At 36.2% G+C, this 23,886-nt stretch overlaps 1 protein-coding gene across 18 annotated transcripts in view; it reads right to left on the reverse strand.

Moving 5' to 3' along the window:
• The window catches only part of CDK19 (cyclin dependent kinase 19), a 209,730-nt gene that overhangs the window by 158,268 nt on the left and 27,576 nt on the right, over positions 1-23,886 (reverse strand). For 3 of the 18 annotated variants that reach the window (XM_023727654.1, XM_023727656.1, XM_023727655.1), the window contains 3 exons: positions 21,663-21,724; positions 20,261-20,306; positions 5,785-5,860 (listed from right to left, as the gene is read on the reverse strand). In XM_023727654.1, the coding sequence (XP_023583422.1) occupies positions 5,785-5,860; positions 20,261-20,306; positions 21,663-21,724 (184 nt within the window). The other 15 variants (XM_023727668.1, XM_023727657.1, XM_023727669.1 and 12 more) reach the window with 13 other exon arrangements.

A 23,886-nucleotide genomic window follows, 5' to 3' on the forward strand; every position in this document is an offset into this window, starting at 1 on the left:
TCATGAAAGATGAAAAGCTGACCATCCAAGAAGCTCAACAAACCCCGTATAGGATAGACCCCAAAAGAAAATCACCAAGGCATATCATAATCACACTCGCTAAAACCAAAGACAAACAAAGAATCCTGAGAGCAGATCGAGAAAAACAAAAAGTCACATACAGAGGAGAAACAATAAGATTAAGCTCAGATTATTCGGTAGAAACCATGCAGGCAAGAAGGCAATGGGATGACATATATAAAACCTTGAAAGAAAAAAAATGCCAGCCAAGAAAAATATATCCTGCAAAACTCTCGTTCAAATATGATGGTGAAATTAGGTCACTTCCAGATAAACAGAAATTAAGGGACTAGGTAAAAACCAAACCAAATTTACAAGACTTATTAAAGGGAGTCCTTCAATCTGAGAACAACCAACATCAGACCACAGGCTGAATATAGGACACAGGATTGTACTAGTCAGATATCAACTTAGGAAATGAACTCTTAAGGACTACGCAAAACCAAAACAATTATAACAGGGAACCAGAGAGGTTAATCTGTAAATGATAACAACATCAGAACAATAAAAGAGGGAATAAATGGTGTAGGTATAGAACCTTCTAATGGAGAGGAAGGCAAGGCGATACCAAGTAATAATAGACTGGTTCAAATCTAGGAATATAAGGGTAAATTTCAAGGTAACCACAAAGAAAGTTAACAAACCTACTCATCAAAATAAAGATGAAAAACATAAAGTGTCAGTAAGAACAAAACCTACAAAAACAAAAGAAATGAAAAAGAATCCACAAACAAAACGAACTCAGCACAGGAGAGTAAGAGGAACAAAGAAAACGTCAGCACCACAAAAAAAAGTACACAGTACACAATACTGGGGAAGCCATCTCATCCTGTACAAGTAAAGGTCATGGAAGCTCCATAGACACTTCCAAACTCCCTGAGGGACTGAATTACTGGGCGGGGGGCTGTAGGGACCATGGTCTCGGGGAACATCTAGCTCAACTGGCATAACACAGTTTATAAAGACAATGTTCTGCATTCTACCTTGCTGAGTACCATCTGCAGTCTTAAAAGCCTGTGAGAAGCCATCTAAGATACTCCACTGGTCTCACCCCTTTGGGAGCAAGGGAGAATGAAGAGAACAAGAAACAAGGAAAAGATCAGTCCAAAGGACTAATGGATGACAGCTACCATGGCCTCCACCAGACTGAGTCCAGTACAGCTAGATGGTTCCCGGCTACCCCCACTGACTGCTCTGACCAGGATCACAATACAGTGTCCTGGACAGAGTTGGAAAAGGATGTAGAACAGAATTCTAACTCACAAAAAAAAAAAAAAAGACCAGTTTACTGGCCCAACAGACTAGAGAAACCCCGAGAGTATGGCTCTTGGACACCTTTTTAGCTCAGTGGTGAAGACACTCCCGAAGTTCACTGTTCAGCTGGGGATTGGACAGCCTCATGGAACAAAGTGGGACTAATGAGGCACAGCAGTACAGGGACAGGGAATGGAAGGTGGGAGGGGACAGGAAAGCTGGTGATAGGGAACCCAAGGTTCAGAAGGGGCAGTGTTGACATGTCGTGGGTTGTTAACCAATATATGTACTAACTGCTTGATGAGAAACTATTTGTTCTGTAAACCTTCATCTAAGGTACAAAAAAAAAAAAAAAGAATTATCTATGTGAGTTAAAATTGACAACAGCAACTCAAAAGGTTTGATGGGAAGCCTACGGGGCAGTGAGTTGAAGATGATGGTGATGGAATACCTTGGAAAAGGATAGTGAGAATAGCAGCACAACTGGAAGAATGTAATCGATGTCACTGAATTGTACATGCAGAAACTTTGAAATGGTGTAATTTTGGCTATGTATATTTTCACCAAAACAAAGGTCCTCCAAGGTCAAGAAGGGAGAGTCTTGACATGTCGTGGGTTTGTTAACCAATGTCATAAAACAATATATGTACTGACTGTTTTATGAGAATTTCTGTAAACTTTCATCTAAAGTATAATAATAAAAAAAAAAAGTACAACGATTAAGCTGTGAAACATCTTACAACATGGAAGTAGCTGGAGGTCATTATGCTGAGTGAAGTTTGTCAGTCACAGAAGGACAAATATTGTATAATACTACTATTATAAGAACTCAAGAAAAGGTTTAAACACAGAAGAAAATATTCTTTGATGGTTACGAGGGTGGGTGAGAGTTATATACTAACTAGATAGTAGATAAGAATTATCTTAGGTGAAAGGAAGGACAGCACACACTACAGGGGAAGTCAGCACCGCTGGACTAAACCAAAGCTAAGAATTTTCCTGAATACAATCAAACACTTTGAGGGACAGAGTAGCAGGGGTAGGGGTCTGGGGACCATGCTTTCAGGGGACATCTAGGTCAATTGGCATAACGAAGCTTATTAAGAAAATGTTCTGCATCCTACTTTGCTGAGTGGTGTCTGGGGTCTTAAAAGCTTGCAAGCGGCCATCTAAGATGCAGCAATTAGTCCCAACCACCTGAAGTAAAGGAGAATGAAGAACACCAAAGACACAAGGAAAGTATTAGCCCAAGAGACAGAAAGGGCCACATAAATCAGAGACTTCATAAGCCTGAAACCAGAAGAACTGGATGGTGCCCAGCTACCACCAATGACCCCCTGACAGGGAACACAACCAAGAGTCCCGATGGAGCAGGAGAAAGGTGGGGTGCAGAACTCAAATTCTAGTAAGAAGACCAGACTTAATGGTCTGACTGAGACTGGAGGTACCCCGGAAAGCATGGCCCCTGGATTCTCTATCAGCCCAGAACTAAAACAATTTCCGAGGCCAACTCTTCAGACAGGGATTGGAGTAGACTGTGGGACATAAAGTGATACTCATGAGGAGTATGCCTCTTAGCTTAAGTAGATACAAGAGACTAAACGGGCAGCTTCTGTCTGGAGGTGAGATGGGTAAGACAAGAGAGGGTTAAGAGCTTGTTGAATGGACATGGGGAATCAAGGGTGGAAAGGAGGAGTGTGCTGTCACAGTATGGGGAGAGCATTTAGAGTCACATAACGATGTATGTATAAATTTTCGTATGGGAAAGAATAATAATAAAAAGGACATCTAGCAGAACTCAAATTCTAGTAAAAAGACCGGACTTAATGATCTGACTGAGACTGGAGGGGCCCCGGAAGACTTGGCCCCCAAACTCTCTGTTAGCCCAGAAATGAAACCATTCCCGAACCCAACTCTTCAGACAAAGATTAGACTGGACTATAAAACATAAAACGATACTCGTAAAGAGAGCACTTCTTAGCTCAAGTAGATACATGAGACTAAACTGGCAGCTCCTGTCCGGAGACAAGATGAGAAGGCAAAAACGGACAGGAGGTGGCTGAGCAGACACAGGAAATCTGGGGTGGAAAGGAAGAGTGTGCTGTCACATTATAGGGAGAGCAGCTAGGATCACATAGCAATGTGTGTATAAATTTTTGTATGAGAAACTGACTTGAACTGTAAACTTTCACTTAAAGCACAATACAAAAGATATAAATAAAAAAAACATCTACAACTGGGTTTGCATTTCCTATTAATCAAGAGCAGCTATTTACCCCGTTAAGTCAAGGAAACCAAACCTGTTGCCATTGGGTCGATTCTGACTCATATGGAAAGTGTAGCTGAAAATAATACTCTAAGTGATAATACTGTTAATATGTAAGAATTTTAAGACTTAAAAATCACTTATCAAATGCTTATTCTGATAAGGCATTACCAACACCACTTTATAATTAATGGAAAACCCCCAATCTGAACTTTTCAAACAATAAATTTATATTATAAAAAGAACTTAGAATCACGGAACATTAGATTTTTGTTACTGCTGTTCTATTCATTCAAACGTTCAACAAACATTTATGGGGCACTAATTGCTATGTTCCAGGCACTATGGAAGGAACTAGGGATAAAAACACAAGGTCCCTGTTATGGATTGAATTGTGTCCCCCAAAAATGTGCGTCAACCTGACTAGGCCATAATTCCCAGTATTGTATGGTTGCCCTCCATTTTGTGACCTGATGTAATTATCCTATTGTTGTAAATCCTAACCTCTATGATGTTAATGAAGAAGGGTTAGAGGCAGTTATGTTGAGGCAGGACACAATCTACAGGATTAGGCTGTATCTTGAGTCGATCTCTTTTGAGATATAAAAAAGTGAACAGAGAGACAGAGGGACCTCATTACCACCAAGCAAGAAGAGCCAGGAGCAGAGCGTTTCCCTTGGACCCAGGGTCCCTGCGCTGCGAAGCTTCTAGAGCAGGGGAAGATTGATGACAAGAACCTTCCCCCAGAGACGACAGAGAGAGAAAGCCTTCCCCTGGAGCTGGCACCCTGAATTTGAACTTCAAGCCTCCTAAACTGTGAAAGAATATATTTCCATTTTTAAAACCACCCATTTGTGGTATTTTCATTATAGGAGCACTACATAACTAAGATACCCCCTATTCCTCAAAGTGTGCACAGTCCAATAAGGAACTCCCATTGTGTAATCAAAGAATTTCTGACCAGCGACTTTTTTGTATTTCTGTTATTACCCAGGTAAGGAAACTGGGACTCATAGCTGTCTAAAATGTCAGTAGCTAAGGTAGACAGACACTCAGGTCTATAAATTTCTTGCCTGATACGTTCTTTGCACCACACTTTTTATTAAGGCAAAGAGTGATGAAGGAGAACTTCCATGTGAGTGAAGCAGAAGCATGGAACTGTGGTCAATGTATGTTATAGTTACCAAATTAGAGACAGAAATCCCTAATGGTTATAGACAATATTAAACATTTAACAATTTAGATACAGAAATTTCTAATAGATGTGATATCATAATAAAGCCCCAATAAACAACCTTTATTAAAGAACTAGGAGTCCCTGGGTAATGCAAATGGTTAAGCGCTCGACTACCAGTTGAAAGTTGGTGGTTCAAACCCACCCAGAGGCACCTCACAAGACAGGCCTGGTAATTTGCTTCCGAAAGGTCACAGGCTTGAAAACTCTATGCAACAGTTCTACTCTGCATATATGGCATCGCCCTGAGTCGGAATCAACTCTTTGGCAACTAACAACAACAATTAAAGAAATAAAAAACTACAATAAGGTTAATACAATAGTAAGCCTTTAACACCATAATTATGTGGGGGTTTTTTTTTCCTCTGTTTTCTGATCTGTAAAATAGGGATATTAAAATTACCTATTTCAGCAGATTGTTGTGAAGATTAAATGGATTAATATTTCTAAAGCGCTTAGCAAACCTGGTACTTAATAAATACTCAGGTAAATGTTAGGTACTCATCGAAAGTCATTTCTTAAATGCATAGGTGTGTCAGATAAAGATAAAAGAAAAAAAAGAACTACATTTAAGGAATCATATGATGGTCTTCTTTTTGTAGCAACTAGTAGATTCTACCACAAAAATACATATTTCAGAAAAGTATAAATTAGTAAGATCTAATACTATCTCTCCTTTCTCTATAAAGACAAATATCAATCCTACGACTACAGAAAAAATATCAATTAAATTATCACTTAATTCAGTATTTGTAAGATTACAAATCCTAAATATAATTTTTAAAATGTTCAAAGATGACTGTCAAGTAATTAAAAAGTTTATGTAGCTTTCCTATCTTACATAAAATATCCTTAAATTAACGTCTGTGAAATAACCAAGCATTGTATACATTAATAATCTATTTCATATTAAAACAAATTATCACCAATGTAAATAATAAAATAAAAAACTGTATTCATATCCACTTACTGCAATCTCTCTACAAGCCGACATGGATATTCCTGTGCCTTCAATTTGCTTCAATGCATATTCCTTTTCATCTTTTCTGCACATGAACAAAAAATAGTCATTATATTTTCTACATATTACTTTCAGGTTTAAAATTGTAACTACAAAAACAATGGAAATGTACTAAGTCTTCTCAATGATATGTAAACACTCTCACTATGCCATGCATTGCTTAATATTGTTTAAAGTATTTCAAATACAGAAATATGAAATACCAAAAGAAATTCATGTCACAATGAAAACATCAAACAGAGCCAAAACACAAAATTCAAAATTGAAAACAGGATACTAAACATGTGTACCAGTTTCAAAGAATAAACAAGCATAAATATAAACTCAAACATACTGCAAGATAATTCCATTCCTGTCTTAATATCTGGAATCTATGAAAGCATTCTGTTACAAATATTCACTACAAATATAACTGACAGACACAGACTCCTAGATCATTTAAAGTAATTCCATAGTACAGAAGCATTTATAGGAGGGAGGAGCCATAGAAGAATGCTGACCCACTGGCATACCCTGGTTCTCATCTAGAATAGAGGACGTTCAAAAGTCCTAAGACATCAGTCAACAGCCTTCAAAAGACTTCAAAACTTCCAGCCACCAACCTCTCATTTGCAGGAACTCTAGGAGAAACCCAGTAATTACAAGTGGATCCTTCAAATAATGGAGGTAGGATTAGGAATTTTGGTGAACCTCAATAGTTACTAGGGTGCTTAACAAAGGGAAGACAGCAGTTCAATAACGGCAATAAATCCCCTCAAATTACTAACAGTGTCAGATTACTGGCTAGTACAACACAGTATACTCAGGGTACTGACACCAGAACCAAACCAGGGCCCCAGCTGAATGCCCTAAATGTAGTTCATACCATGAGCTGTTTGGATAACAGAGGCATAACCCATACCCTCCAACTTTTGTCTTTTGACTGTGTTAGAGCCTCAGCAAGGTGTCACCATGTCATGATGCCTTTGTCAAATGTAGCACCTAATAATACCACATCTGTATTACTCAGCTATTCCTCATTTTCTCCATTCTGCGTTTACTAGCAGAGAAAGCAGTTTAGTAATACTATGCATTTAAAAACATTTTTAAAAACATCCTTTTATTGGCTACCACTACTAAACGGTCTGATCAGGAAAATAACAGAGGAATCCTGATAAAAAGGGAGAAAAATGTGCAACAGAACTTCAAATTCTGAAAGAATCCAAACTTGCTGGACTTACTGAGTCTAGAGGAATCCCCCAAGACTACGGCCCTGAGTTGCTCTTCAAACCTTGAATCAAATCTATCCTCTGAAGTCACCTTTAAACTAACCAACAGTTTAGTCCAGAGAGTAAACATTGTCGCCTTTCAGTACTGTGTTACTTAAAAAAAAAAAAAAATCATCTATATAAGACCAAAGGGTCAACAACTATTTTAAAGCACAGAAGAGAAGGTTGGGGGCGGGGGAGCACCCAGGAAGATTAAGTAAATGGAAATGAAACAACTAGAACAGAAATAACAAGAATGTTTATACAACGTGAAGAATGTAACCAATGTCACTGATTATTCTGTCTAGAAACTATATAATAGGAGTGGGTATTGCTATGCATATTTTCACCAAAAATAAATTTTTAAATAAAATCACTTTACGTGTCTTTTGAAGATTTTCAGCATCCATCTATGTTTTGGGCAAATAATTGAATTATGGTTTTCTCCCATGATCAGTTTGAAAATTATATCCATTTTTTCTTCCAATAAAAGGCATTTAGGAAATAATTAAGTAGCATTTCGATGAACAAAAAACACCAGATATGTCAACAGGATAGACTGCTAATGCGATTCTTAAAATGAAAGCCATGAAGATTAGAAACATTGAAAATGTTTACCATATACTATTGATGAAATACACAAATGATATTATATAAAAATACACATACATATATACATATGTTAAAGGTAATAAAAAATGAAAAACAGTTGTGTTAAGATGGTGGTATTAGAGGGAGTTATTTTGACTAACTTTAGTGCTATTATTACATTACCTTTCTAATTATAATTAGAGGAAAAAAGAAAAAAGCCAAAATAATTTGATACTCTGAAAATATTCACCTACTAAAACAATCTTTAGTATTTTCAAAGTGATATCTTAGGCATGTCTTAAAGAACAATGTCAAAAATAGGAAAAGCCTAAGTGATCGTATTTTTCCTTTTTCTCCATTCTGTTTCCTCCCAATATAAAACTAGACTTTGTTCAGACCACCTGGAAGCCACTAAGAAACACAAGCAGCAGGTGACCAAATGTAACTAAAGCCAAATGTCCTCCTTCTACCTTAAAAGCACATGTATGTGTGTAAAATCACACACGCCTGGGATGCTGTCACAATGCCTATAATGTAAATTTTATACATTTAATCATTAAATCAACTCCCAGGTATTTATTACTAAATATTTAAGCTTAACAAATTCTTGAAACAAAATTGTATCAGCTTTCTGACAAAATTTTCATATGGAACCCTAATTTTTTAACAGAAATACTTCAATCCCCAGCTCTTCTAAATGAAGTACTCCAGAAGCTCATGTAATTGCATACAGTTTTATTTTTAATACTGTAAAGAATATTACACAATCTGGATAGGTTATCGTTGCTATGGAAACTATAAGATTTTTGCAGTAAGTCAAAAAGTGCAAAATCAACACATCACTTTAAGGGCTTTTGAATTTCACATCCAGGCTGTCAAAGGAATTGGAATGCTTAAGCAGAATAGACTGAAGCAAAGGCCTCTTACTCTGAATTATATAGATAGGAACAAGGAACAAACCCAGCAATTACTGCACTTAATAAGTTTAAATATAACTTCCATCTGTTAATAAAATACTCAAAGATCTTCAGATTTAAGATTCCGCAATTTTTAAATTGAGAATGAAGGAAAATATGTATATCATTACCATTTCTCTTTTGTACATTAATTGTCAGATGGTAAGTGATGTGACACCTCTGAGGTCTGCCATATGAAGAAGTAGCGTGGTCCCAGAGGACATATGGGACTGCCTGGCACTGTATTATCTTTGGTCAGATGCCAATACCTTAGTTATGAAGATTAAAGATGCATCTTTTACCACAATGTCCAGAAACATTTCAATGACTAGCACACAGGGTGAGGGAACTTTATTGCTCCCACTGCATGTGTGTGCCCCTCTCCAGTTCTTCCAAGTGATAGTGGCAAGTCATACCCCACAGGTTAGATGTCTCAGGTATACATAATATTAAGCATCATAAAAAATACAATTTGTTCTTTTACACGACAAGGCTGAAAAGCAGGTGAAGCTGGCCCACACTGCTATGATAGCCTGGCTTTTAGAGGCCGCTTACTTCTTCCTTAAAACTATTTTATTTCTAAATAACATAAAGAAAGACACAGCAATCTCAAAATATTTAGCCTTCTGGGAAGCTGCTTTCCAAATTTTAGTACATATTAGACAGTAGGATCAGAGCAACTGCATACTGTTGAAAATAAACAAAGGAATTTACTAAGTAAATTCAGAATAATTAAAAATACATATATTTGTAGCATATAAATGGATATATGCTATATAGAATTTTCTTAAAGACATTTCTTCTATATGTCTGTAATGTATATCAAAACCATACAAGCTTCACTTTCACCGGTCACAAGGAAAAACAATTGTTTAATAGGAACATTATGTAACAATCAAATAGAAAAATAAATTTGGCAGAGACTGATTCTATTAGGTTTTCCATCTGAGACACTGTGTTCTGGAAAACTCTTGATGAAAGCAATTCTATAGATAGTAGAAAAATAAGAAGTGCATATTTGTGCAAAGAGGAGAAATCATTACCTTAAAAGGAAAGCTTTATCCCAGAAAACCAGGCTCAGTGGTAGAATTTAAATGTACTTCAGGGAAGAAATTCTCAAGCCTAGAGAAGCAAGTCCAGGAGGAACACTTCTTAAATGAAATATTAGGAACTGGTTTAATGAAAAAGACACTCATACCTCTTGATAACGTCCAAACAGAGTGGACAGCCCCTCAGTCAACTGAAGCACCATTCAGCAGTGTATAATACAAAGGTATAGTTAAGAACTAACCAAAACTCCTTCTGTTATTGTCAAAATTAGGCCCAAGACTCTTTGGCTCCAATCAATAATACCACCAGGTGTCCAGACCAGCTCTGGCCATCTTCAGTCCCAAGGACCTACAGTAGACAAATCATTTAGAAGCATTTTTAAGAAAAGATGAGCAAATTCAAGCTCAAGCAAAACTGAGGGAAAGACCTTAAAGTTTTCAATCTAAGAGAGTTATCATCCTTTTTTGTTTATAAGAAAAACAGAAGAGCCTTATTATTTTATATCAATCAACAAATAACTCTTAAGTTTATGTTATGTGTCCCAACAGTGGGCCAAACTCTAAGGATGAACAAAATTACAGACTCACTACCTTGGATATCCGGGAGTTCACAATCCACCTAAGAAAAGACACTGAGTGAGGGAGAAATATAAACAAAAACTCTGATATGACACACACACACACACTCCCACCCTCATGAAATATGTGTAACAAGCACAGAGAGAATAAGATTAATAATCCTTCCAGAACCTTAAAGAAGGTACTGCATGTGCCATGCCTTGAAGGGAGAAGTCCCCCAGGCAGAGGAGGGAGAAGAGGGTCAGAGAATTCCAAGCAGAAATACGGCATGGAAAAATAACAAAGGCATATTCAGGAAACAGCTGGTATTCAGTAAGGCTGAAGAGCAGGGTGCATGATGACGAGGGGCAGGGAATTAGGTTAGAAAAGTAAACTTTGCCAGAAAGGGTAGGGACTATGTGAGTCCTACAAAGAAGCTTGTACTTCATATGTAAACACTTTGGAGTCAAAGGTTTTTAGAGCAGAGAAGGAACATTAACAGATCTTTGCTTGAAAAGACAGCTGCGAAGAGAAACTGGTAGCAGGGCAAACATTTGGCAGGCTGCATCAAATGTCCAGATAAGAGAAGATAGGGGATTAGATGAGAATAGTGGCAGAGAAGAATAATAATGGATTCAAAAGACATTTCTGGGACAGAATTTAGTAACCGATCTGATTCTATAACCAATTTGATTCTAGAGTTGAAGGAGAGGAAGACTGAAAATGGATGAAGTTTCCACTTTGTCTAATGGTGTAACTGGTAATGCTATTAAGTGAGAAAATATCAAAGGAGATGTCAAGTTTGGAAAAGTTAATGAAGAAAATGATTTAGGTATGAACTGAGTTTAGTGTATGGAAAATATTCATAGTGACAGCAAAATTTGGAAAGGATGAAAAACAGAAAGGATGTTTCATTTGAGGGGAGAAGTGTGGGACAGCAAGAGGAAAGGCTGTTCATTAATATGCATAACTTTCTGAGGATGCTAACCTCAAACTGTTGAAGTAAAAAGCTCAATAGAGAGAATTGGGAGAGAAATGATGACACATAAATGGAGAGCTAGAGATTTAAGATTTTATTCTAAAGGCAATAAAAATTACCTTAAAATTTTAATCTAATTGGAAAGGTATCTTAGCTACCTAGTGCTGCTGTAACAGAAATGCCACAAGTGGATGGCTTAACAAACAGAAGTTCATTCTCTCACAGTTTAGGAGGCTAGAAGTCTGAACTCAGGGTGCCAGCTCCAGGGGAAGGCTTTCTCTCTCAGTTGGCTCTGGAGGAAGGCCCTTGTCTCAATCTTACTCTGGTCTAGAAGCTCCTCAGCACAAGGACCCCAGGTCCAAAGGACACTGTTATGGATTGAATTGTGTCCCCCATAAATGTACGTCAACTTGGCTAGGCCACGATTCCCAGTATTGTGTGATTGTCCACCATTTTGTCATCTGATGTGATTTTCCTATGTGTTCTAAATCCTACCTCCATGATGTTAATGAGGTGGGATTATCAGCAGTTATGTTAACGAGGCAGGACTCAATCTACAAGATTAGGTTGTATCTTGAGTCGATCTCTTCTGAGATATAAAACAGAAAAGCAAGCAGAGAGACAGGGAGACCTCCTACCACCAAGAAAGCAGCACCAGGAGCACAGAGTGTCCTTTGGACCCGGTGTCCCTGCGCCTGAGAAGCTCCTAGACCAGGGGAAGATTGATGATAAGGACCCTTCCCCAGAATAGACAGAGAAATCCTTCCTCTAGAGCTGGCACCCTGAATTTGGACTTCTAGCCTCCTAAACTGTGAGAGAATAAATTTCTCTTTGTTAAAGCCATCCACTTGTGGTATTTCTGTTATACCAGCACTAGATGACTAAGTCAGATGCACTCTTCTCCCAGCTTTGCATTGTTGGTGGTAGGTGGTCCCCTGTCTCTCTGCTTGCTTCTCTCTTTTATATCTCAAAAGAGATTGACTCAAGATACAACATAATCTTGTAGAGTGAGTCCTGCCTCATTAACATAACTACCTTTAATCCTGCCTCATTAACATCATAGAGGTAGGATTCAGAGCACATAGGAAAATCACATCAGATGACAAAATGGTGGACAATCACAAATACTGGGAATTATGGCCTAGCCAAGTTGACACACATTTTGGGGGGATACAATTCAATTCATAACAAAATGACTGAGATTAGAGGCATGAAAAACAAGTAGGAGGTTACTGCAATGTATGTGTGAGAAGGTGAGAATCTGGATTAGTATAACAGAATGTCAGCTCTGAAAGAGGTTTAAGACAATCCTGTACAACCTCCTCACTTTAAAGATGAAGAAACTAGGCTAGCAGCTAGAGGTAGAGCAGACATCAGTACCCAGATCTTCCAACTCCACGTCCAGCATTCTCCATAATAGTTGGGTTAACAGTAAGATTGGAGAAAAGAAGGAATACTTTTGAGACAGTCACTTTAAAGAAGGAATTGGTAGAACCAAATGAATAGATAAAGAAGGATGAATCAAGGATGACTCTGAAGTTCTGTGCTTGGCTGATGGGGAGGATGATATTACTGAGAAAAAGGCTCAGGCCAAATTCAGATGCTTCAGCTCATAAACAATTTTTTTATCTAGAATAAAGCGCTAACCAAAAATGAAAACATCTGAGAAGTTCAAAAGGGAGATTTCTTAAAGATGTTTACTAAGGGCGTATTATAGGAGAGTTTCAGACTGAAAGGGCTTGAACCAACAGATAATACCAATTGAAGGAAGTACTACATATATAAAATGATGCCTTTCTGCTAATCCAGGAAAGAGACTGAGGCAGGAAGGGAGGGAGAAAGAGGGGCAAAGAGGGACAGAGGGAACGATGAAAGAGCAATTTTTGAAAGACACCTTTCCTTCATATTCCTTAAGAAGAAAAACAGTTTCATGAATTTGTCCTTTAAGTTAGCTTTTTCAAACCTTAAGAGTAGAATTCAAATAATGAAATCACCAGAAATGCTGTATTCAAGATGGCACAGTATTACTCATTTTTATAACTAGGTACTACCAGTAAGACATTCTTCAAATAATATGACACCTGAGTCCTGCCAACAATTTCTTCATGAAAAATACTGGCATAAGTGTAGTTAAATGCTCAGCTGCTAACCAAAAGGTCAGCGGTTTGAATCCATCAGCCACTCCATGGAAGAAAGATGTCACAGTCTGCCTTGGAAACCCTATGGGCAGTTCTACTCTGTCCTATAGGGTCACTATGAGTTGGAATCGACTCGATGGCAATGGGTTTGGTTTGGTTTTGGTTTTGTATACCTTTCCTTTAATACTGACAATCTGATTTAGCAGATTAAAAGGCATCCACATCAGGTGGAAAAGTAAGAAAAAACCAACATGGAATAAAAATTTGGAATAACAAAAACCAAAAGGGATTATTTACTTTTACATTGGGATCATTCTGGATTATTCAATATCATAAACCCAATATTCAAGCCAGCCTATTATTAATGATTTCTTATTTGGGAACACTTTTCTTTACTATAATACCATTTAAAAAATTTTAATCATAAAAATTTCCAAAACTAAATAAACAAAAAAACCAAAAGTGATATTTACCACACAGCTTCAACAATTATCAACACACGGCCAATCTTGTTTTATACCCCATCGCCTATTGCTTCCTCTTTTCTTGATTATTTTGAAACAAACCCCAGACAACACATCATTTCACTCATAAATACTTCAATGCCATAACATTTTTAATACCAGGAATATTTTTGGTTTGAATGATAGCAGCCTTTTAAAATAATTCTGAAATGTTAAATATCTTATAAGGTACTGTGATTATTCTGATTTCCCCTTATTAATGAATAAAGTCAAATAATACTAGCACCCTCCTTATGCTTTCATTTACCATATATTTTACCTACTCATTCTATAAACCTTACCAAAATATAGTAATATTCTCTCTTATTCAAAGTCAGGATTCCCTTGCAACATAAAAATCTAACATTTTGATTATCTTTTTTGCCTTCATTCTTTCAGAAAACTGCCTTTATTGACTTAATCTCATCTTATAAACTGGTTAATTAATTTATTTCCTTCTCTAAAAAAATATAATCTTCATTTTATACTATCTCTTCTTTTAGAATTCCAGTTCAGATAAACATTTACTATTTTAAAGGCTCTAAAATTATAAGATTTTAGAAACCCTGTATAAGGCAGTTACTTAATTACTTGTTTTAAGCTTAATATTTTTTTTTAATTTATTTTTTTGTTGTTGTTCTTGCTGAGAATATACAAAGCGCAACATACACCAATTCAACAATTTCTACATGTACAATTCAATGACACTGATTACATTCTTCAAGTAGTACAACCATTCTCTCCCTCATTTTCTGAACTGTTCCTTTCCCATTAACATAAACTCACTGCCCCCTAAGTTTCCTATCTAATTTTCGAGTTGCTGTTGTCAATTTGATCCCATATAGATAGTTCTTAAAAGAGCATAATGCTCAAGGCAGATATTCTTTACTAATTATAAACTTAACACTTTTGATGCCTAAAGTCTTAAAGCACTACTGCTGATATATTTCTTTTAATTAAATTCATTTCTGAGCAATAAGAATTTGCCATTTTTGGAAACAAATTAAACATTAAATATTGATAAGACTATTTTGGTAATATATTTACCAATGAAGCACTGAGTTTGAGATTTCAGGAGTACGATGAAAACTCAAGTTGTTGTTGATTAGAAAGTAAGAAGCTTTGGGAAATATTAACAACATATCTTAATTAGTAAGATTTGAAATGTTGGTAAACCTTTGATGAAATATGCTAACACGGGAATACAAACCCAAAAACTCATTGCCATCAAGTCGATTCTGACTCATAGAGACCCTATCAGTTTGACTCAGTGAAGAGTAAGGCCATTTATCCTCCAAAAAGAATAAAACTGACAACAAGCCAGTTCACGGGTAGAGAATAACAGTAAGAAAGTGGTATACAGAGCCCAAGGAACAAGGTTTAAAAGGTAAGTGGTCAAAAGCATCAAATGTAGAAGGTTAATAGGAGAGAACAGAAAAGAGGTTATTAGATTTGGCAGCAGATGACGTTTTGCAAGAGCATAATTGGTAAAGCAAAAACTTTGTTCAAAAGTCTCACAAGGACCTTACCATACTCTATTGTTTTATTATAATTACTTGGAATTGACTTATGCCCCTTAATCCACTCCCAGCTGAGGAAGAGGTCCATTTCACTCATTTTTGTATATTCTATAGGAGCTAACAAAGCACCTTGCAAATGGTAGGAACTAAACATCTGTTGCATTGAAGTACACTTTTTTGTTAGCTATAATCAATTTAAAAAATATCTTCACAGTAATAAGACAATCTGGAAAACTTTCTCTTAAAACTATACACTGTAAAGATAAGAAATATATTCTGAAAAATTAAAATTACAGTGATATTCAAACACCAACATTTTTATCAGCAAAGTAATCACATTAAAAAATTGACCAGAAACCAACTATCTCCTTCTGGAAAAAAGGAGAAAAATATAAACATTCTGTCATTCTCAAATCTAGCACTGTCAGATCAGATAGAACTAAATCATCAGATCAGACAGTACTAGCACTAGATCATCAACCTGCTTCCCTTAGCTGCATTTTTAGTTTTCAGTCTTTATGAAGTCATCTTGAATCATAGTATCAATGAAACTTAAATACATAAAAGAGAAAATTAAGTCAAGATGTCAAAAGCAACACCTTTTAAATAGAAATATATATGTAAGTTTTAAGTTTCTGTCAAACGTACGCCACTGAGGAATGCTCTTTTGATAAAATTTAGTTTTTGCATGTTTTTCCTATCTGATCTTAACTTCTATGATAACAGTATCTTTTTCCTAACACAGTACGTATCCCTACTAGAATCCAAACCATTTGAGCCTTTATAAACCACAATCTCTGAAACACACTTGGAAGAAAAAAGCTGATTCCACTGAGAACTTTACCTGAAATCTTAATCACCACAGCACATAAATCAGAAGGTAAAAAGTCAGCTATCAACTATTAAGAATTATGCTGCAGATGTTGTAGTGGTAGGAAAAGCATTCGGACATTTTTTAAAGGCAAATTACAAAACCATATACTCATTTCTGTAAGAAAATAAGTGTATTATACATTCGCCAAAATATTAACAATGGATGCTTAACTATACTTTCTAATTTTTCTATAATGAACATTTAAAAAAAAAAAAAAAAACCAAACCTATTGCCATCGAGCTGATTCTGACTCATTTCAACCCTACAGGACAGAGGAGAACTGCCCCACAAGGTTTGAACCACCAATCTTTCAGTTAGAGCCAAGTGCTTTAACCACTGTACTACCAGTTGATGTTTAATGAACATCAACTACTTGTATAATTTTCTTTTAAAAGTTTCCACATAGGCTGAATTGAATTTGCCTGTGTATACATTCATGAAATTCTTTGTAATATAACCCTAACCTTGTCAAATGATCCATTTCATAGAACTCTCAAACCAAGATCAATTTTTAACACTAAAAAGGTGAAAAATAAGAAGTTAGGAAAATAAAGCTGCTGCCCATCCAAGAGCAAAGATAAATACCAACAATAATGCGCCAATAAATTCATAACTTATGGGAGAAAACAGTAGACTTTCTTTTATCATTAAGTCAATGTTAAAACAAAGTTTAACACTATCAGTGCCACAACACATTTATAGTAAGAGATGTTATAATAATAGTACACTTACTACGTAGCAGGCAGTGTTCTAAGAGTTTCAACTATATTATCTCCTTTCATCTCCACAGTATGTTATGAGGCAGGTACTACTACCATTCTCATTGTACAGATGAGGACACTGACACAGTAATTAAGTAACTTGCCCTAGATCACATAGCTAGTTAAGTGGCAGATTCAGGATCCACACCTAGACAGTCTGGCTCCAGAGTCTGCCCTTTTAATCACTATAAGAAATATTTCATTTCTTCAAATTCTATTTCCAGGAAAAGGGAAGGGCATGTGTCAAGGCTCAGAGGCAAGAGAGCACAATGCATCTGAAGTTCAATAAGGCTCATTTAGAGGCGGTAGAAGCAAGTACTAAGAGTTGAAGCTCAAGAAGCAAACAGGGCCGGATCAAGCAGAGTAGGTAAGCCACATAAGAAAACTAGACTTCAATCCAAGAACGAAAGGTAAGGATTCTAAGCAATATGTGTTTCTGTGTATAATTTGAAGGCAAAAGTGGCACAGGGAGACCAGTTAAGAGGCTTTTACAGTAATTTAAGTGACAGATGACAGCAGTCTAAATTAGGATGGTGGCAGAGGGAATAAAAAGAAGTGGTTAGATTTAAACGATAATTAGGAAACAATATCAACAGAACCTGTGGTGAATAACAGAAAGAAAAGCAAAAACAGTTCCCAGTTTCTGGCTTGGATAATTAGGTGAGAGTGGTGGTGCCACTCACTGAGTTAAGAACAACAGACTGGGGAAGTTTTAAGTAAACTGAAGTTGAGACAGAAACCCTGGTAGTATAGTGGTTAAGAGCTACGGCTGCTAACCAAAAGGTCAGCAGTTTGAATCCACCTGGCTCTCCTTGGAAACTCTATCAGGCAGTTCTACTCTGTCCTATAGGGTCGCTATGAGTCGTAATCGACTCGATGGCAATGGGTTTGGTTTTAGGTTTTGAAGTTGAGAGGACTGTTGTTTTATCTAAATGGAAATGTCCAAAAGGCACTTGGATGAACCTACATCTCAGAATGGAGATGTAGGCTAGAAAGAGGAAAGTATTTAGAAATGGAAGTCATGAGTGTAGAAGAGATCACCCAAAGAGAGCACAACCCTTAAAACAAAACAAAGACTAAGTGAGCACACCAGCTCAGGGGCAGGGACAGGAAGGCGGGGGGGGGGACAGGAAAACTGGTAATGGGGAACCCGAGGCTGAAAGGGGGAGAGTGTTGACATGTCGTGGGGTTGGCAACCAATGTCACAAAAGCATATGTGTATTAATTGTTTAATGAGAAACTAATTTGCTCTGTAAACTTTCATCTAAAGTACAATTAAAAAAAGAGAGAGCACAAAAAATGAAAGAAAAAGAGGGCCTAGGACATAACCCTGAAAAACATCATTTAAGAAAAAGGTTCCAACAATACTTATATACTATGTTATTTGGTACTTAATACTGCTACGTACTTTCTAATTAGATTATACGTCTTCTCAATGAAACACTAAGTTCCCTGAAAGCAATGACGCCTCCTATAGACCTTTGGTAACTACGCAGAATACTGATGGACATTTGTGAGGTACAGGGTCACTACGAATTGGAAGCAACTGGACGGCAGTGGGTTTGGGTGGTTTTTGCTTTTGTTTTTTTTTAAACTGAGAAATAAGGAAGAGACAAAGTATACTAGATGTTAGGAAAATCTTTTTCTTAGGATTTCTTAGATCTTCCATTTTCCACCAGCCCTTCTGCTCCCTCAGTTACTGCTGCACTGACTGTTCTAACCCAGCCAACAAAAATGAACTTGAGATTTACACAATAGTTCTGTGTAAATCTCTCATATTCAACATGCCATGAGCAAATCCAGGAGAAGTTATTTTAAGAAAAAAAAAGGGGAAAGGAGGGGGCCTTATTTAAAATAAAAGACAAAATTTGTTTGATTGCATTTTACCACTACATTTGAAATTTTTATACTATCACAAAATACTCATTGTTTTTGGTCCTCAGTCTTCTCCACACTAACTGATCTCCCTGATCTCTTTCCTCTTATTCTTCCTTTCCATTAGACAAGGTCAAGCTTTCCAGAAATTCTGTGAATACATTAGCTATTGGCCTCTTTATAACCCTAGGTCAAAGCTGTCTCCCTTGCATTCACAAAGCATGTCTCTGCACCATACACAGGGCATCTATCATGTACCACTTTGTACACTAACTTTTCATACTGTGTGACAGAAAGACTTGGGCTATGGAATTATATATCTATTATAATAATCCACTCAGCTAATTAGTTACTTATACCCTCAAATTATCAGCTTTTGCATCTATAAATCAGGAATAATACTTGCTTTGCAAGACTGTTTTGAAGACAAAATGAGATAATATATGTAAAGCACCTAGTACAGTGTCCAGCACCTACCAAAGGCTCAGTTCTTGGCATCAAAATTGTAAACTTTTTTTTTTTTAATGGAGGACGGAATAATTCCATGAATAGACATTTCTATTAGAATGCTTCACAAGGGACACAGGAATATGAGTTTTTAGCAAATATATATCAACAAAAATGGAATAGGTATTTGAAATTAACATTTGTTACATGGTTATTTAGTTTTCGGAGAGCAGATAATACTATATGTGTGTCTTCAAAATCATCATAATGCTTTGCAACTAACATTCAAATATTTGATGGACTGATCAACTAATTAGATGACTGACTTTAGTTACTGGCTATCTGCCTTCTCTAATAAGATGGAAGTTTACAGTGAGAGTGTAAACTTAAGTTTTTCATTCAGCAAATAGTTATTAAGTGCCTAATGTAGTACATACTGGGCACTACATAGGTTGCAATAATGTATTGAGGTATAGTCTTTGCCCTAAGAAGTTCACAAGAGAGTAGACGAACTAAGTAATGTTCACAGTTACTAAGTAAAAAGTATTGTATGAAAAACTGCCTGAATCCATCATTTAAAATACTTCTATAATTACCCATTTAATCTCATCTTTCTCACAGAACTTGAGGAGGAGGAAGTCTACTATGCCTTGATATGATCAGTACTCTACCTTATTTATACTACTGATTAGGATAATCTATTGAGATCTTCAATTAGTAACAAAGTACACCACGGTCAGATTAGCTAAACAAACATAAAAAAAAAACCCAAACCAAACTCATTGCCATCAAGTTGATGCTGACTCACAGCAACCCTATAGGACAGAGCAGAACTGCTCCACAGGGGTTCCAAGGCTTTAAATCTTTACGGAAACAGACTGCCACATCTTTCTCCCATGGAGCGGCTGGTGGATTCAAACCACTGACCTTTTGGTTAGCAGCCAAGCACTTAACCACTGCACCACCGGGGCTCCTAAACAAACATAAGAGTGAATAATTCAACAGTGGTGAAAATAGCCAACTAATCTTAAAAGAAGTATGAAAAGTCCTTCAAGAAATTACTTCCAGTTTAACTAGTATCAGTAAATAGAAAATATCCTCAAAATAGCAGCTGAAAGAGTAAAAGAAAGGAGAAAAGGCTTATGAGGTAAAATTGTAGGTTACCTAAATAAACAGCCTCAAACTCATCTACCTCCTCTAGTTAAAAAAAAAGCAGCTCCTCTGAATAGGAGAGAAGTGAAAAAGATAGTGAAATTGGGTTGCCTATAAACTGGGGTCATCCTGTGCGAGGCACACAGTAGAGATTTTATAAATGTGTATTATCCTAACTTCATGTATGGTATACATCCTAAATATAAGGTATCATGTGCAGATATTTACTTGAAATCAAAACAAATATAATTTCCAGAAGATTTAAGATTCCTCTAACTCTCATTCAGAATCTATCTAAAAACTAGCCATTTTATTAACTTTATGTCTAAAAGTACATGTTAGCTGATACAGATCTTAAAAAAAAAAACCAAAAAACCCTATTTGGGTATCATCTGAAAAAAGTTTATAAATAATTTCATAAATTCAAAGAAAGTAATATCTAAATATCTGGCATATAAATGACAAAATGTTTCTTTAAAAAAAAAAAAAAAAAAAGCAAAGAAGTATTATCCCCTGCTATTTTCTTAAAAAGTAACTCATTAAGATGGTTTCTATAAAAACATATTTTGTAAGTACGTGGGATGTGTTTATTTCTCTACTGAAACAAGAACTAACTTGAGAGAAGAGCGTGTTAACAAGTTCTAAAAAGATAATTAGCATACTGAAAACTAACATTTTTGGCACATGGGACCTATAGCAAGAATGTCTATCCTCCAGTCATGAGTCATGGACTAGGATGCCTCTTAATGTATTCTAAAGCAATCTTTTAGTGAAAAGAGTAGCAGAGAATACAACAACATAGAATAATGACTTGGACACCTTCCCACAAAGAAAACCACAATGAAGCTAGGTCTCAGAAAATTACACTGTATATAGTATATATTATACATTATAGTAATGCACTGTTTTCTTAATTACTCCTACTTCTTAGTTAAGGGCAGAGAGAGTGAAATTTAGAGTCTTTAGTTCTATCTAAAATTTTCTGTTTTTTATGGACTTTAGTAACACTGAATAAAATTGTACAGCTATTAACTTGATTTTAAATTTTGTGAAAGTGAATTATGTAATGCATCATTATAAATTATTTTGTGATGACATTCTTGAAAAGCTCTCACCTGTCACATACCCACCCCAGCACACACACACAATGACACCAGAAGGCAACACTCTGCTTTACCTTCTGTTGAAAAGTCTGCTACCTCCAACGCTTGAGGTCCATACACGAAGCCCTCCTGGAATCTATGAACACAGCAGAGGCAAAAGGCAGAGAAGTTTATGTAGATTTAAAAGTTACACTGCCCAAAACATAAAATGCCAAATGCCTATCACAAGTCTACATATCTGCCAAGGAAATCAGATTTTAGATTTGACAATGACAAAATCAACAACATATTGATAACATTCAGAGTTCATTAGGTATTATGCAGCTACTTATACGAAAAGATCTAAAATTGAACCTAATTTATATTCTCACTCAACAAAAGTGATTATGCTATTGGAAAAACTAAAAGAGCTATAGATATGAATTCACATATCCTGAAAGCAACTACTTAATTTTTTTTTAATTATGTGAGAAAGTCAATACACATATAAGAAATACAAAATAAGTAGAAAAGCAGACTGCACAAAACGGAATGCACTGGACCTACAGCTCATGGTACACTCTCTTCTTAGCACCAGAAATTGTTGGGAATATAGGAGAAAAACAAATTAAAAACAGGCCTAGAAGAGAACAAAAGAGAAGGAAAAAGCGAAAAGTAGAACTGTAAAGATATTCCAAAGGAAAAACTTAATTTAATTCTGAGAGTAATATAGAATTGAGCAAGGTACTACACATGCTAGGGTCTATGGGAGAAACCTACCTAGTTCCAATTTTATAAAATAAAAATGAGCATGAAACATGAAAGGCTTTTCAGAAAACACTCCTGTAAAAAAATCAAATATTTAATCAGGTAAAATATTTAGCTCTCAGATTTTATTTCATTCTTTTCTGTTGATAGGGATAAAAGACTACAAAATATAAGTGACTATGAGAAAAGAAATCAGTTAAATTTTATTAGCTATTAAATTTAAAAGTGTGATATGTTATCTCTGTATGTTTAGAAATCCATAAAAGTAAAATCACATTGATGAAGGGTAGGACGGCACAGCCGATTATTTTAAGCACTGTCAATATGTTGTACACCTGTAAAACGCTGAATTGGCAAAAGATGTGTGATAGACATTTACAACAAGAACCAAAAAAAAAAAAAAAAAAGAGTAGCTGCTGAGGCTGCTTATGTACAACCAAACACTTCACAGGATTTGGCTCCTTGGTTTGGAAGTTTAGGGTCATGGTTTCACAGGACATCCCGGTTAATTGGCCTAATAATGTGTTAAGTGCTTCTGTTCTACCTCCTAGTTGTCTGTGTAGTGCCTGGGGTCTTAAAAGCTTGCAAGCGGCCATACAAGGCACAACAATTGGTTTCTACTCACCTGGAGCAACAGAGGAAGAAGAGGAAGAGTCAGGAATAGCAGGAGGAAATTGAATGTGCGGCTAATTGCCTCCATGAACAACTGCCTCCTTTGCCATGAGACCAGAAGAACAGGATGGTGCCTGGCTAACATTACTGAACATCTTGATCAAAAATTCTATCAATGTCACTTAATTATACATGTGGAAACTGTTAAATTGGTATATGTTCTGCAGCGTATATTCTCAACAGCAACAAAATAAGTATTTTTTTATCCTTAAAAGTACCATCAAATAAGTAAGAGGGAACTATACAAAGCACTATCTTAAAACATGTTACTCTGTCAAGCAGAAAACCCAGTATTACAAAATATTATAAAACATTGGCCCTGGAGCCAAGTGACTTGAGTTCAAGTTCCAGCTAGATCACTTAAATGCCTTGTGATACCAGGCAGGTCACTTAATCTCTCTGTGACAACCAGAGGTGTTCAATGAGGGATATAACTCCTTTACAAGCTATCGCTCAGATTTACACTGAATTATCAAATGAAACAAAGTATTAAAAATGCTATAAATCAAAAAATGCTATATTATACAAAAATTTAAGTCAATGCATTTTTTTTTATTTTAATTAAACTGCTAATTAACAACCAGAACAGAATATGAATTGCCCAGCCAAGGAAGTCTGGGAGATGTGTGGAGAAGCCCAAAGAAGCAAAGCAAAGGCTGAGCTGGCCAAGAGAGTCTAGAGGAGGGCTAGGGCTAATGTGAGAGCTAATTGGCAGCCAGTAGAGCACAGTCCCCAGCAGATGGTTGTAATATGTTACTAATTTAGCAATTTGACCAGCACTACCTCAGATGTATCCTTTTCTCTTAATTCCGGAAACAATCTTCTAGACTGCACCCTCCTCTAAGGCAGTGCTTGTAACACTCTAAGATTTGAAGCACA

Source organism: Trichechus manatus, unplaced genomic scaffold (assembly GCF_000243295.1).
Source record: "Trichechus manatus latirostris isolate Lorelei unplaced genomic scaffold, TriManLat1.0 scaffold00017, whole genome shotgun sequence".
In the NCBI taxonomy this organism is placed as follows: domain Eukaryota; kingdom Metazoa; phylum Chordata; class Mammalia; order Sirenia; family Trichechidae; genus Trichechus; species Trichechus manatus.